The sequence below is a fragment of the Hoplias malabaricus genome, chromosome 6 (assembly GCF_029633855.1).
Source record: "Hoplias malabaricus isolate fHopMal1 chromosome 6, fHopMal1.hap1, whole genome shotgun sequence".
NCBI classification, from domain to species: domain Eukaryota; kingdom Metazoa; phylum Chordata; class Actinopteri; order Characiformes; family Erythrinidae; genus Hoplias; species Hoplias malabaricus.
Window position 1 is genome coordinate 21,452,321 of NC_089805.1, and position 13,400 is coordinate 21,465,720.

General features: G+C 38.0%; 2 protein-coding genes across 5 annotated transcripts in view; one reads left to right on the plus strand and one right to left on the minus strand.

The window, feature by feature from the left end:
• Positions 1–184: 184 nt before the first annotated feature.
• olah (oleoyl-ACP hydrolase) lies at positions 185–8,989 on the minus strand. 3 transcript variants are annotated; one of them, XM_066674793.1, is made up of 7 exons: positions 8,754–8,989; positions 8,150–8,284; positions 7,117–7,255; positions 5,196–5,295; positions 4,278–4,447; positions 2,461–2,543; positions 185–2,050 (listed from the first exon to the last, which is right to left on the minus strand). In XM_066674793.1, the coding sequence occupies exons 2-7, from the start codon at positions 8,277–8,279 to the stop codon at positions 1,908–1,910; spliced, it is 765 nt and encodes a 254-aa protein (XP_066530890.1). In that variant the 5' UTR covers positions 8,280–8,284; positions 8,754–8,989; the 3' UTR covers positions 185–1,907. The 3 variants fall into 3 exon arrangements, with proteins under 3 accessions (XP_066530890.1, XP_066530889.1, XP_066530887.1); XM_066674792.1 differs by lacking the exon at positions 8,754–8,989 and adding an exon at positions 8,676–8,742; XM_066674790.1 differs by lacking the exon at positions 8,754–8,989 and having other exon boundaries at positions 8,150–8,297.
• Positions 8,990–12,254: 3,265 nt separating this feature from the next.
• The window catches only part of ago3b (argonaute RISC catalytic component 3b), a 29,477-nt gene continuing 28,331 nt past the window's right edge, over positions 12,255–13,400 (plus strand). For both annotated transcript variants that reach the window (XM_066673532.1, XM_066673533.1), the window contains exon 1: positions 12,255–12,844. In XM_066673532.1, coding sequence (XP_066529629.1) covers positions 12,826–12,844 — 19 coding nt within the window. In that variant the 5' untranslated portion in view covers positions 12,255–12,825. The remainder of the gene's footprint in view (positions 12,845–13,400) is intronic.

Here is a 13,400-nt window from a genome sequence, read left to right on the forward strand (position 1 = left end):
TAATTATGACAATTTTAATGACTGATCATACTTTGAGTATTTAGAATATGTATCATGTTCTATGACTTAGTGACTTATCTTTTAATAAGAAAGCAGTTTTCTTTCCTCTTATTATTCTTGAGTAATAAGTATTATTAGATATTAAATTATAAATATTAGACACATCATCATTATGAGATAGTCAAAATTGGAGAAATGCTTTATTCTTTCATTTAAACAATGGAAGTAACTTACATAAATGTCATTAACTGCTCTTCGTTTATGTTTCTTCCAATAAGAAATGTCCAGACAGAAACCTCAGTAGCTGAATGTTAAAATTGTATTCTGCTACTTTTATATGTCTATATCTGAGGTAGGAATAAAAGATGGACTTTGTGGCCATTAAATGTCACCCTGTAAAATATTACATCATATGGCAATGTTTTGGTTTTACATACTAAACAATCATATTTTTCTTATAGGCTCATCATTTATCTTCACTGAAACATTGGCAAATTTGAAAAGAAAACTTATTCAGAATCCCTTTCAGGATGAAAATAAGTCAAAGTAAAAAGGATAAGATTCTTTCAAATTTGTTAAAAAAAAGAACACATTTTTGATGTATTGTTGAGCAATCTGTTTAAACAAATAGGTATCAAAATTTAATATAAATCGTTATAATCAATATTTCAGGTGAATGACCTTAATATAGACCTATGTATGAAATATCTTGTTGGAAATATAGTTATTTCGGTTAACAGAGTGCATCATATTTGTATGAAGTTTGGGTACATGTTCCAGGTCTACTGTGTTCTTGGCTAATAATTAGCCAGTGTATAGTGTCTGACTGCTCACCCTGTACACATTACTAAAAGGTGGCTCACTTTTTCCATTTTAAAGAAGGATGATAGTGACATGTTGCAGTCTAAATGCACATTAATGTGGCAGGTACACAATTCCTTTTTTTTTTTTAAACAGATCCAAGACCAGCTGTTAAAATTTCACCTTAGTCCTTCCCATTAAAACAATCTGTTGATATTTCTGAGTTCAGTATAATAGCCAAAAGTAGGCCAAACATATTGTCACTGTCCTATACATGAAAATCAGATAATGAACAAACCAAGATGTCAAATATTTTGGAATAAAATCTTGTTAAATTACACTACCTTAGTTAAGACTGTTTAACCTTCTACTGTAAAGGTATAATTTTGAAGAGTTTTAATGATGTGTCCATTTACAGCTAGATTTTACATCCAGGTTTGTAGACTCCCCTTAACTCCAGTGGATTCATGTCATTTAAGGTACACAGCTTGTATAATCTTCACAAGAAAGCATACAATGAGCAACAGTATACATCAGTCTATGCTGTGTGTGGGCTACAGATGTATAGTGCCACCAAAGAACTCAGGTGTGGAGCAGCAAAACCTCTGTGATTTTGATGATTTGGTGTGGTGTGTAGTGTAGAAGTAATCATATAATACCATTACCTGATTTCACTGATGTTCTTAAGGCTGTATGCCATAAAATCCTCCCAGATATGTTTCAACATGTAGTTTAAATCCCTCTCCAAATAATAGAATTTTTTTCTGTAGCACAACGGAGGCATGAAGCCTAATAATCTTCACATGTTCACATACTCTTGGACATTTTGTGCACTTGATTATGAATTATTTGCAATATCATTTAAACAATAGAAGCCAGCTACAAAATATTTGGAATGTTTTTGTAGAAATATTACTGAAGTGATTTATACAATATACATTTCAAAAATGAACATTATTTCACTTCTTTATGAACAATACACTTCTTTAGTTTCAGTGCCTGCCATCTAAACTTGAACCGCTTAGACTCAGTACCATTTAGTGCTCTTTCTTCTCCATTAACCTTTTGACTAGCTAAAAACCTTTAAAGGACTAGCTAGAATTGCACTACAGGTAGTCCATCTCAGCTGTCTCTAGGTGTTTTGTGATATGGTCCAATATAACTTTCTCGTTTGCTGGGTCTTTAAGATAGAAGTGGGACCCAGGGAACATCTGCACAGTGAAATCACCACTAGTCATTGCCTTCCAGGCTGTGAAAGACAAAAAACATATGTTAGATATGATGCCCCAATTAAAATAAAAAAAAATTAATGAAAGAAAAAAAAGATACACATTAGTTAGACAACCACAACTCAGAACCTCTTCTCCATTGCTCCACACCTGCCATCCATGCTCTGAATCCTCTTTTGTTACTGTCAAATGTCACATTGTACTTCAATGTGGCCATGTTTGTTTGCCTCTAAAGTCTTGTTAAGAAACATTGATAATGGCATAAGTGATTTTCATAGCTGAATGAAAACTTGTCAGGTTTGATTTGCTTAAGCTGATTATCCTGAGATGTCCGTAGTTCAGCACAAGATGAGTTAGGACTTATCTGGCTACATGCTCTGGGGAGTAATAATGCTAGAATAAAACCATGGAAAATTACACTATGTCTGACCTTGTAAATCATGTGGCATATCTTCTTTCCCGTCAAAGCATGAGACTGGGCAGGAGAGGAAAGGGCTTGTGGGTGTGCTGCACCTGCAACACACAGAGATAAACAGGTTCTTATTCTCAATCTCTCTTATTGGGAACACAATTATACACATAATTATAACCAATTACATAATTAATGATGAATATCAATATAAAATTTGATAGATCCAAATTCCACAGCTAAACTCTTAAAGGTGTCCTGCTCTAGGTGACTATGTGGAGTCTCTCCCCGTGTCTGCGTGGGTTTCCTCCCACGGTCCAAAAACACATGTTGGTAAGTGGAATGGCTACTAAAATGTGTCCAGAGGTGAGTGGGTGAGTTAATGTGTGAGTGTGTGTCGCCCTTTGAAGGACTGGCGCCCCCTCCAGGGTGTGTTCGTACATTGCGCCCAGTGATTACGGGTAGGCTCTGGACCCACCGCAACCCTGAACTGGATAAGATTTATAAATGTATGAATGAATGTTTAAATGGGTAATGGATTCTTACATTTTTAAAAAGTTCTTCACACTCACACATTTCTTGAACAAGCCTGTTTTTTATGGAAGTAAAAGTGGTTCTTCTATGGCAGTGGTTCTCAAATTGTGGATCAAGCTCGAGAAATACTCCGGAGCCCAGAAGGACAAAATCCAGTGGCAAAAATAGCGAGAAACAACGCGAGAATTAAGTACACGTGAAGGCAACATACCGTGTTTCCCCGATAGTAAGACACCCCCGATAGTAAGACGCAGTGTGGGTTTTAGGGGGGTCGGCTAATGTAAGACGTACCCCGAAAGTAAGACATAGTAAACTGTACGTTGGAAAAATATAAGCCATAGTACCGGTACCTTTTGCTGCATTAACTGCGGGATGCGGACGGATCTGGAGCGGAATGAGCGGAGGGATGTGGAGGCCGCGGGAGCAGCAGTAATGTTGTCCGTGGTCCAACACGCAGCCTCAGTGCCCTCATGTGCAGCCGCTGGTGGCCGCTCTGATTGGCATGGCCATGGTTGTCATGGAACAACCGTCATGATACGGTTGTAACAAGACATTCTTGGCACTTGCTTTTATAAAACTGTTTTATGGTGAATACCATACTGTTCAGGTTGTTAATAAATGTTAATTTTATGGTTAAAACAAAAATCGACATTTTTTACCAATATAAGACACACCCCGAAAGTAAGACATAGTGGGACTTTCGGGGGTAAAAAGAATGTAAGACACTGTCTTACTTTCGGGGAAACACGGTAGAACAGGGTTTCCCGCAGTGCTTTACGGTTAGGGCGGCAATCTTGACAACGTCGTCCACCCCTCCCACCACAATTCGTTTCGTGCAAAGATCTTATCAAAGATTCCGTTGTGTTTGCGCGTGGCTTTCTGCTGTCCAGTGGAACACTCAATAATAAGAGATACTTCAAAGTTCCAAAGTACTTTCTGTAACTAATTTAATGCGTTATTCCTCGGTTTTCACTGACAAACACGCGTTCTGTAGTACAATCCAGTATTTAAGGCGAGCTGTGTGTCGTCTCTGAGTTTTCCCGCTTCTGTGCGTACTCGAGGTCAGAGCATGTGCAGCCCATGCTTGCAATGTTTTGAATCATTTATATGAATTTGAACTCGATTCGTGAACCGATGAGTCGACTCTATAAATGCTTTTTATATCACCGAACGATGACTCGGTTCGTTTCTTGAACTTTGATTCTAAACGTGGAAGATATTTTTGTGTTTCATTCATTTTATCAACACATTTGTAATATGATGGTCATGTTGCATGGTTTTATCAGCTTATATACTCCACCCACCTATAGTTCTCCACTACATTGAGGTCTGCTTTCAAGGCTGGTAAGAAAAGTTTCAGGACCTCAGGATTGGCCAGTATTTCAGGAGGTGTTCCCCCAATGGATGTCATCCACTGGAGGAACTCTTCATCAGAAAGGTGACTTCTCTTTGGTGTGTGTAATCTAGTTTCAGACTGAAAGACAATCATTCACTATATCAGACGATCAAACATTTTAATATTAAACATTTTAATCCTACACATATAATACATAAAGGAGCACTAATCATCCTAATCCATGACATCCCGAAAAGTCAAAATAATTATTCTTCAGTGATTTTCAACAACACAAATATAATAAAGATCAATAGAAAACAGACACAATCTAATACCACTGGATGTTGCCCTAGAGTACCAGCATTTTAGGCTTTATATTCCATCATGCCTTTCCTTTCTGCCATGCCTCCAACTTCCTGTTTGTGTTCTCAGCACAGTGCTCAGAGAAAGCAGCTGTTAAACACTGATGAGCACAATGGAGTAGTTACAAGACATTTTTAGATTGGTGTTTTCTTCGGTGGAGGAATATTGGGAGGGCCGCTGTCACCTGAACATTTCATACTGCACTGCCAAATGCATGCACTATGCTGTCTTGTCAGTTAGCATTTTGTGTCTTGGGGAGGACAAAATATAAACTGGGGAAGGCCAGCATTTTCACAGGGTAGGACTAACATGTACACACAGCGGGCCTGGCTATGAAAACAAGGGTCAGAGAACAACAATCACAGAGGGTATGTCACTTAATACTCTGCTTAAGATGCCTTTACTCTTTGAAATTAGTTGTTTGCTGTATATTAATGTATAATAATGCCATATATATCTTTTAAAACATTGTCTAAACATACTCCCCATTTGTTGTACACAAAAAAAAAAATGATGTACTTACAAACGGTGCAGAAGCTCCAGAGACGAATACATGCACTGGCTCAAGATTGTGAAACTTCTTTACATACTCAGCAAAGGCATAGCTGGTCATGGCACCAAAACTGGTATTTAAAAAAAAAAGTGAAAATGTGAAAACGTTTTATCTATCAAACATATTTATTCAGACGAAATAGAACAGAGGCACCAAGACAACACCAAAATTCAGAACCAATAATATATGTTTAAACTTTTAAAATCCAATTTACAAAATTGATGTACTAAGAATAATCCTTTAAAAGGTTATTAGGTTACAAAATGTGGCTCTGTTATGGCAAGTAAAGAAGCTTTTGCCTTTCATTTATAAGATTATAACACTTTGCAAAACTCTAAACTTAATTTAATTAATGTTTATTAAAATAATCATGAAGGTGTACATTTCTTAGTGCCCTGAAAAAAAACAATATAATATAATAACATATATTTTACAAAATCTATAACAGAATCTTCAACAAACATATATCATCATCATCATCATCATCATCATCATCTTTGTCGCTTAATCCATTTCAGCGTTTGCGGTACAAGTATATATATATTTCACTATTTAGAGTGTCCACACTATGCCTTTATTAAAACATTGATTTTGAAAGAGGGTGACATGGTGGCGCAGTCACATCCTGGGATCCTGGGTTTGTGGGTTCAAGTCCCACTGTGGCTGACTGTTTGTGAGGATTTTGGTGTGTCCACGTGGGTTTCTTCCGGGTGCTCTGGTTTCCTCCAACGGTCCAAAATCACACATTGGTAGGTAGATTGGTGACTTCAAAGTGTGAGTGAATGGGTGTTGCCCTGTGAGGGACTGGTGCCTCCACCAGGGTGTGTTCCTGCCTTGTGCCGAGTGATTCTGCGTGGGCTCTGGACCCACCACAACCCTGAACTGGATAAGTAGTTACAGGTAGTGAATTAATGATTTTGAAATACGTCCTTTCAAATTTTCAAAGAAATATTTGACATTTCTTTGGGTATATTCAATATATTTGTTGCATTTTTTACTTCTCACAACGCAACAAATCCCTCAAAAGTTCAGTGATGCTGAGGTCAGGGCTCTGTGAAAATTCAAGCAACACCTTTGACCGATTTTCCCCAGTAATAGCTTTTTCAAAGTTACACACTAATTTAAACCAATGATCCAGATATTTTCCTCACAGTAGAAGAGTGGAACTGTGAACATTTTCAAATCTGAAAGAAGAATGGAGCTTAAAAGAAGATATATTATAGGAAAATACTTGTTCCGTGCATTAGGACATTAACCTTAAGGATCTAGAGCCTACCATCCCACAAACTGTAAAATAACACTGCCCAGTGAGTGGTTTGTGGGCTCTTTAAGTCGAAAACATGGGATAAATTGAGACCTTCTGATTTTGTGTTCTGCTCCTGGCGTAGAGTGCAGGCAAATTAGAATTATATTTGAACACTTTCAATCACAGCACAGGACCAATAAGCAAAAGAGAAATAAATGGTGTGAAACTGACATGACTAAGAAGGAGACATGACATACCTGTCAAAACGTGCAAAAACAGGAGGAGAGAAATAAGATGAAATTTGTTTCACAAATACCACCTTTTGAGAATACTACCTGCATTGTTATTTGCAAATGATCAGGTAGTTTAGCTCTGATTTGCAAAAGTCAGATCTCATATAGGGTTTTTTGTTGTCCAGACTATCAAAATCAATCTGGATACAATCTTGAGATGCTGAAAATCAGCTTTGGGCTGGCAGACTGAACAAAGCTTTTCATTTCTTTTTCCTGGCTTATGATGTCTAATCAATTCTGAATATTCAGAACATGCTAACACCACATTATTACACTGAAACATCCTCAATAAATGAGGTGGTGAATCTAGATTTACTTTAGACAGGTATCTCATTATGCCTGCAACACAAACCTATGTCCAAACAGGGCAAAGGGTTTCTCCCTGAGTTCCGGCAACAGCACACCAACCACTTCATCCAGGATCTGCTGCATGTGTTGGAAGAATGGTTCTTTAGCTCTGCCCTCTCTGCCTGGCAGTCTGACTGAATACACTGCAATCACATCATTAAGAACAAATACCTGAGCCCTAACATAGGTAGAACATTTAAAAATTCCTCTAATATGAACTTGTTTACTCTGTACTGCCTACAGTGCAATAACCCCAGATACTGTATATAATCAAATTTTGCATGCAACATGGTCAAAATAATGTAGTACACTGCCTAATGGTGTAATATAGCATAATATGTGGTCAACTTGAATCACAGATTCACAAAAATGTAATTGATTATAATAGTGTAAATATAATGTGTTTTAAGAAATCTTCAGGTTTAGTGTATTATTATTCTATGGAGTTTAACAATGCATTGTGATATTGCAATGCTGTGGCGATGTTTACTGTGGAGAGGTAAAATTGCATCCTTGGAGATGGATGGATATTTTATCACAGCCACAATTTCAAATTACTTACCAGCTCTAATGTCTTTAGTAATTTGGGCAACACCTTAATTAGAGATTTCATTCATCTTAAAGGAAATGTCTATGATTGTGGAGTAACTCCGCTTACTCTTGTTTGTTTATGTTCAGAAGCACTGAGTCTTTTAAGGTGGAACAGCATGTTTGAGGGAAAAAATTGTCTGTAAATTGTATTCACTGTTTGAATTACCACAGAAACTCTTTTGTAACTCAAGTTACATGCAAACAGACCTGAGGGCTAGCAAATGGTAAGGAAACATTTCTGAATTATAGAGAAAGTGTTTTTGATTATGCCTGTGAACGTCACCTTTATTATTACACCCCTACAATACTGGGTTCTACAACTACTGGCTACTACAGGCACACAAATCACCAGTCTAGTGAGTCAAAACAAATAAAAGCATAGACTGTTTGTCAGTTTCCCCTTTGACTACATTTGTAAATTAAGTGACTTCACATAAGATCCTGACCTTCAGTGCTGCCGTTAAGGATCCTGCCCCAGCGGGCGTAGTGGATGGAGCCTCCTCCTGCCCATGGAAAGCAGATCAGCCTGGCCACAGCATCTGGTCGCTTGCTAAAGCAGTTAATGACCTTCTCCATTCCAACTAGAAAAATCATACATTAAGCACAAATAGTGATTTTAATCCACTTGCGTCTGACAGTTTCCTGTACCGCAAGTATATAATAAAACATATTAACATGTGAGGTGTTATTTTATGTACTAGTATATATATAACGGGTGAAATAAGCAGTCATAGCTGAGCAGCTCTGCTTTGCACTTTAGTTAAGATTTATCAATCGAACAGGAAGCCATTTTTACTACGATATAAGCTGAAGACTCCTTTTCCAATAGTCAGCTCACTATTCTTCTGCAAATGTATGAAAGTACACTAGGGAATGAGGAGCAATTTGAGAGGTCTCAAAGCCTCAGAGTTTACGAGTCTAGTTCTTAATACGAGTACTCTTTATAAGAGTAACACTAAAGAGCACATTCACCTGCCATTTAGAGAGAATGTCTACTATTAAATCTTCTGTATTTCGTAAACATGGCTGTTAACAACAGAACTGACGAACCTGCTCCAGCTCACACGGTCCCTGAGGTGCCTTCAATGTCTTGTAAATATTTGAATAAGACTTTGTTTTTTTAAAGTTCAAATTAACTCCATTTGCAGAATACCTTATCCAGATAAAATAAGTGGCTCACATAAAGTGTTAACTCCGAATAACACCGTGCTAACACTGATTATATATATATATCTAAAACCGAGCAACACACTGGTATATGTAGCTCTGGTTATTCGTTAAAATTTCAGTGGTGTTGAATGAACCCGTTTCAATTTCTTCTATGGAGAGCGCAAGTCAATTCAAAACGCAATGCTGCCATCTCCAGACAGGTTTTACATTATAATAGACCTCACTGCTACTGACCTCAGTGTATGTTACTGTGTTGTATTTTTTTTTTCTTTCTTTTCTTTATGAATACTTTTTAAATATTAACGACCTAAAATAAGTCTGATTTATGGTTTATATGAGAATACAGATATGGTAGAAAAGCTTCCACGATAAATACATTTCCGCAACACTTAGAGGTGTATTTATTATAAACAAAAATATCATTACAGTAGTGCATCAAATAGTGTAGCTGTCACACCGCTCCAGGGTTCAGCATCAGGCTGTATTTGAGTCAGCTACTGTTCGTTCATATACACGGTTCACAGACCTGTAGATGTCACAAATCACTCGCTGAGAGTGAGAGTCAGTTGGAGATTTAATAAACATAATACGTGAAGCGAGGTCAAAGCCAGAAGAAAGAAAGAAGAAATCAGCACAGAGAGATAAACAAGTCCAAAAGGCAAAAATGATTATCAGGCAAAAAAACAAAAACAAAACTGTATCCTGTTTAAGAAACAGGTGTCTCAGAATTGCAGAATTAATCCAAACTACTCTGCAACTACGTAGACAAAACATAGTGCCTAAAGGAACACTATATAATATTTTTACTGTATAATTACAGTTTCAAAATCATTGTGATGCTTTCACTGCCCTGTAATATGGAGAATATAGCCTCTGTCATTGCTCCTCTCAGGTCAGTACAGCAGAAAATTCAATAACTTTTGAGGAGGGCAGGAAACCACCCTTTCCCTCCACCTGCCTTCCAATTTCAGTACACTGCTGTAAAAGTTAATTGCAGTAGGGGAAGCTCCAGAAAAAGCAGAAACAATCTTAATTAGTGTTCCTAAATGAGCACATACTGAAGGGCAATTTGTGCTTTTGCATTGACACAATGCAGAACCTATGCCATTGTGAAAGTTTCTACAGGGTGGGCCATTTATATGTATACACTTTAATAAAATGAGAATGGTTAGTGATATAAACTTCCTGTTTGTAGCACATTATTATATTGGAGGGGGAAAACTTTTCAAGATGGGTGGTGACCGTGGTGGCCATTTTGAAGTTGGCCATTTTGGATCTAACATTTGTTTTTTCAATGGGAAGAGGGTCATATGACACGACATGACTTATTGGGAATTTCACAAGAAAAACAATGGTGCTTGGTTTTAAGGTAACTTTATTCTTTCATGAGTTAATTACACTTATAATATGTGTTCAAAGTGCTGCGCATTGTGTTGGATTGTCAATGCAACCCTCTTCTCCCACTCTTCACACACTGATAGCAAGACCACAGGAGAAATGCTAGCACAGGCTTCCAGTATCTGTAGTTTCAGATGCTGCACATCTCGTATCTTCACAGCATAGACAATTGCCTTCAGATGACACCAAAGATAAAAGTCTAAGGGGGTCAGATCGGGAGCCATTCAACTGGCCCATGACGACCAATCCACTTTCCAGGAAACTGTTCATCTAGTAATGCTCTTACCTTGCTGGAAAAACTCAGCGAACGTGCCAGCTTCAGTGCATAAAGAGGGAAACAAATCATCATGTAGCAATTTTGCATATCCAGTGGCCTTGAGGTTTCCATTGATGAAGAATGGCCCCACTACTTTGTACCCCATATACCACACCATACCATCAATGTTTTTGTTCCAACAGTCTTGGAGGGATCTATCCAATGTTATCCTAAATTGGATGAAGCAGTTACAGACACTGAATGAATGAATGAATGAATGAATGAATGAATGAGTTACAGATAAATAAACTAATAATACAAAATAAAATGAAAACAAAGAGTACCTAAAAATGACTTTCGCATTCTGTTAAATTATTCTTCATAGTTTTTGAAAATGGTACAGAATTAAAAATAGCTCAAATACTGTATCACTTAATATAGTATGCCCATTATTTCAAGTGAACAATGATAGATCACCAAAACTGTCAACATGAGATAAACTGTATGTAAACCATTCATATTAAAAAGGAGAACATAAACCCTGCTATTGCAACACATCAAAAAAAACATCCAAAATATTCCTGTCCTTCACTGGTGCTTCTGCCCTGTAAGAAGACATCGTTGCTGCATCTGAAAGGACGTGTACTTATCAGAAATGTTAAAGGAAAAGGAGAATGTGCTGCTCAAACAAAGACACTTCTCAGAATAATGGAGTGACCTCCTCTCAGATCACACCTCAGTATCATAGGATATGTTGGATCACTGGGATCAGGTGAAGCATAACATACGAGACAACCAACTTCAGTGGCACAAGAATATGAGACAAGACCAAACTTTAGTGATATGAAGCAACAACAACCAAATATCCTGGCATATGTTCCAAATTAATATGATGTACTAAGGGCAAAGGGTGGACACACATTTAGTAGCATGTTTTATATTTTAAATATTTTAATTTATTCTGTCCATTGATTGGTTGCAATTGGTTAATTTTTCTGCAGGGCTCCCTTCTGTAGATATTTTAAACACACACCCCAAAAACATGTCTGTCGCTTCCAGACTCCTTGGAATTTGTTTTAAACATTATAAATCATACAAAACTGCAACCTTTTATTGAACAAAACAAAATAAAATCACAAATCACCTTTACTGTGGTATTACAACTAACATGCATTATGTATCTCATTCACTGGCATTGCTGGCCTGCAATAGTATAATGGCCCCCCACTTTGGGCACTACTGGATGAAAACCCCATCTCTGTTAGGCACATTTAGAAACTATTTCCAGATTTTTAAAAATAAACAAAATATCTAAATGGCTTAATGTATAGTCAGACCTGTCTCTACATTCTCCTCTACGACTTTCTTGCAGCTCTAACACCCCACCCTGCAAATTGACAGGCTTAGTGCCCTAGATGTATGATGTAAGGAATCCAGTCTGTCAGAATCTGCCTGTTTGAGACTCTCTGTAACACTGTTGTTTCAAAGTAGAAATGTTCAGTCATGGAATTGAGTGCTTATTTCACTATACAGGTTGTATTTTAAGGTTACAAACATGATCTTTACTGGAGGGGGACTTGAAATAGTGCATTTATTGTCACTGTATTTATAAAGTGGACCATAATGAATGAGATGTTTCCAGGATGTGACGCCACATGGTTGGCGGTTGGTGTTTCCTGTAGGAGCTCCTCCCTCGGTGACTGACGGTGAACCGGTTACAGCTCTGAGAGAGAGTGAGGAGTGTTTAACCGGTACAGAAGGACGAAGGAAAGACGAGAAGAATTGTGTTTTCATTCCAAAGAGTTTAGTTTTTTATGCGTGTTTCGTTTACCCATAAGGAGCATTCCGTTTGTGAAAGACTGACTGATTTTTTCAGCGCCGACAGTGAAAAAGCTCACACTGCTAAGACGAAGGAACGCTCTCGGGAGTCTTGTACAGGGTTAGGTTTGGTGAAGTCGTCAGCTGGGAGCAATTACGGAATCGAGAGGAGAAGCCGGAGGAGGAGGAGGAGAGGGGTTTCATCTGTTGGTCTGTAATGGTCTCTAACTCTCTCAGTAACACAACTGAAATCTGGATGAAGTGAACCGAGCCGGAGGAAGGTGAGGCCGAACTGAACCGCATACACTCAGGTTATCAGCCAGAGAGACAGAGAGAGAGACCGGGCAAAGAGAGACACGTTCAGCCCAACCTCCGGCAGCTCGCAGCGGCGAGAGGGGAATAGCGCCGCCAACACCTCCACCCTCCTTCCTCCGTAAGCCGGAGCTCCGGCTGACTAAACTCCGGCCACAGACCTCATGAATGGAAATCAGCACTACAGGTAAGACGGGATGAAGATTTAAAAAACAAAACACGGCTTCTTTGTAGTATACGTGGCCTTGGGCAGTTAATGTAATTCGTAGTTCATCTAGTCTTCCCAAAAATGACTGCTGTAAGTCGAAAAAGAGGATACCCACACCAGCAGGATTTCGCCAAAGCTTGTGAAGCAGTGGTACGTGCCTGCTTACAGAATGATTTCTGCCTTAAACATTGCTTTATAATAATATCCATATGTGACATGAAGGGACTGATTCATAGCTGTGTCGTTGATGACTTTTCAAAATGACCTTAAAGGAAGAAAAGTAAACAGTCCTCCTTCGATCAACAATTAATCTCTTCAAATTAGTCTCTGTTCATCAAATCATATATTTCAAGGTTATTGCTAGAAAAAAGATACTCTTGCCACTTTTTAAAATGCTTTAAAATTGGCTTAGATGTGACTGTGCATCTTTGTCTTCATTCAGTACGCACAAATCTGTGACTATGCACTGGCTGCCTGAATCTGTCTTTTTGAGTTTTTGGGACAGAGTTTTAAGGTGAAAATGGTCAGTCATGGC

What these genes read in the sequence shown, in the direction of transcription:
- olah (XM_066674790.1), bottom strand. Translation starts at nt 8,297, where the DNA reads ATGATTTTTCTAGTTGGAATGGAGAAGGTCATTAACTGCTTTAGCAAG. An exon ending in CCTTAACGGCAGCACTGAAG is followed by an intron (nt 7,256 to 8,149) that starts GTCAGGATCTTA and finishes ATGTGATTGCAG; the next exon opens with TGTATTCAGTCAGACTGCCA. An exon ending in CTGGAGCTTCTGCACCGTTT is followed by an intron (nt 4,448 to 5,195) that starts GTAAGTACATCA and finishes ATTGTCTTTCAG; the next exon opens with TCTGAAACTAGATTACACAC.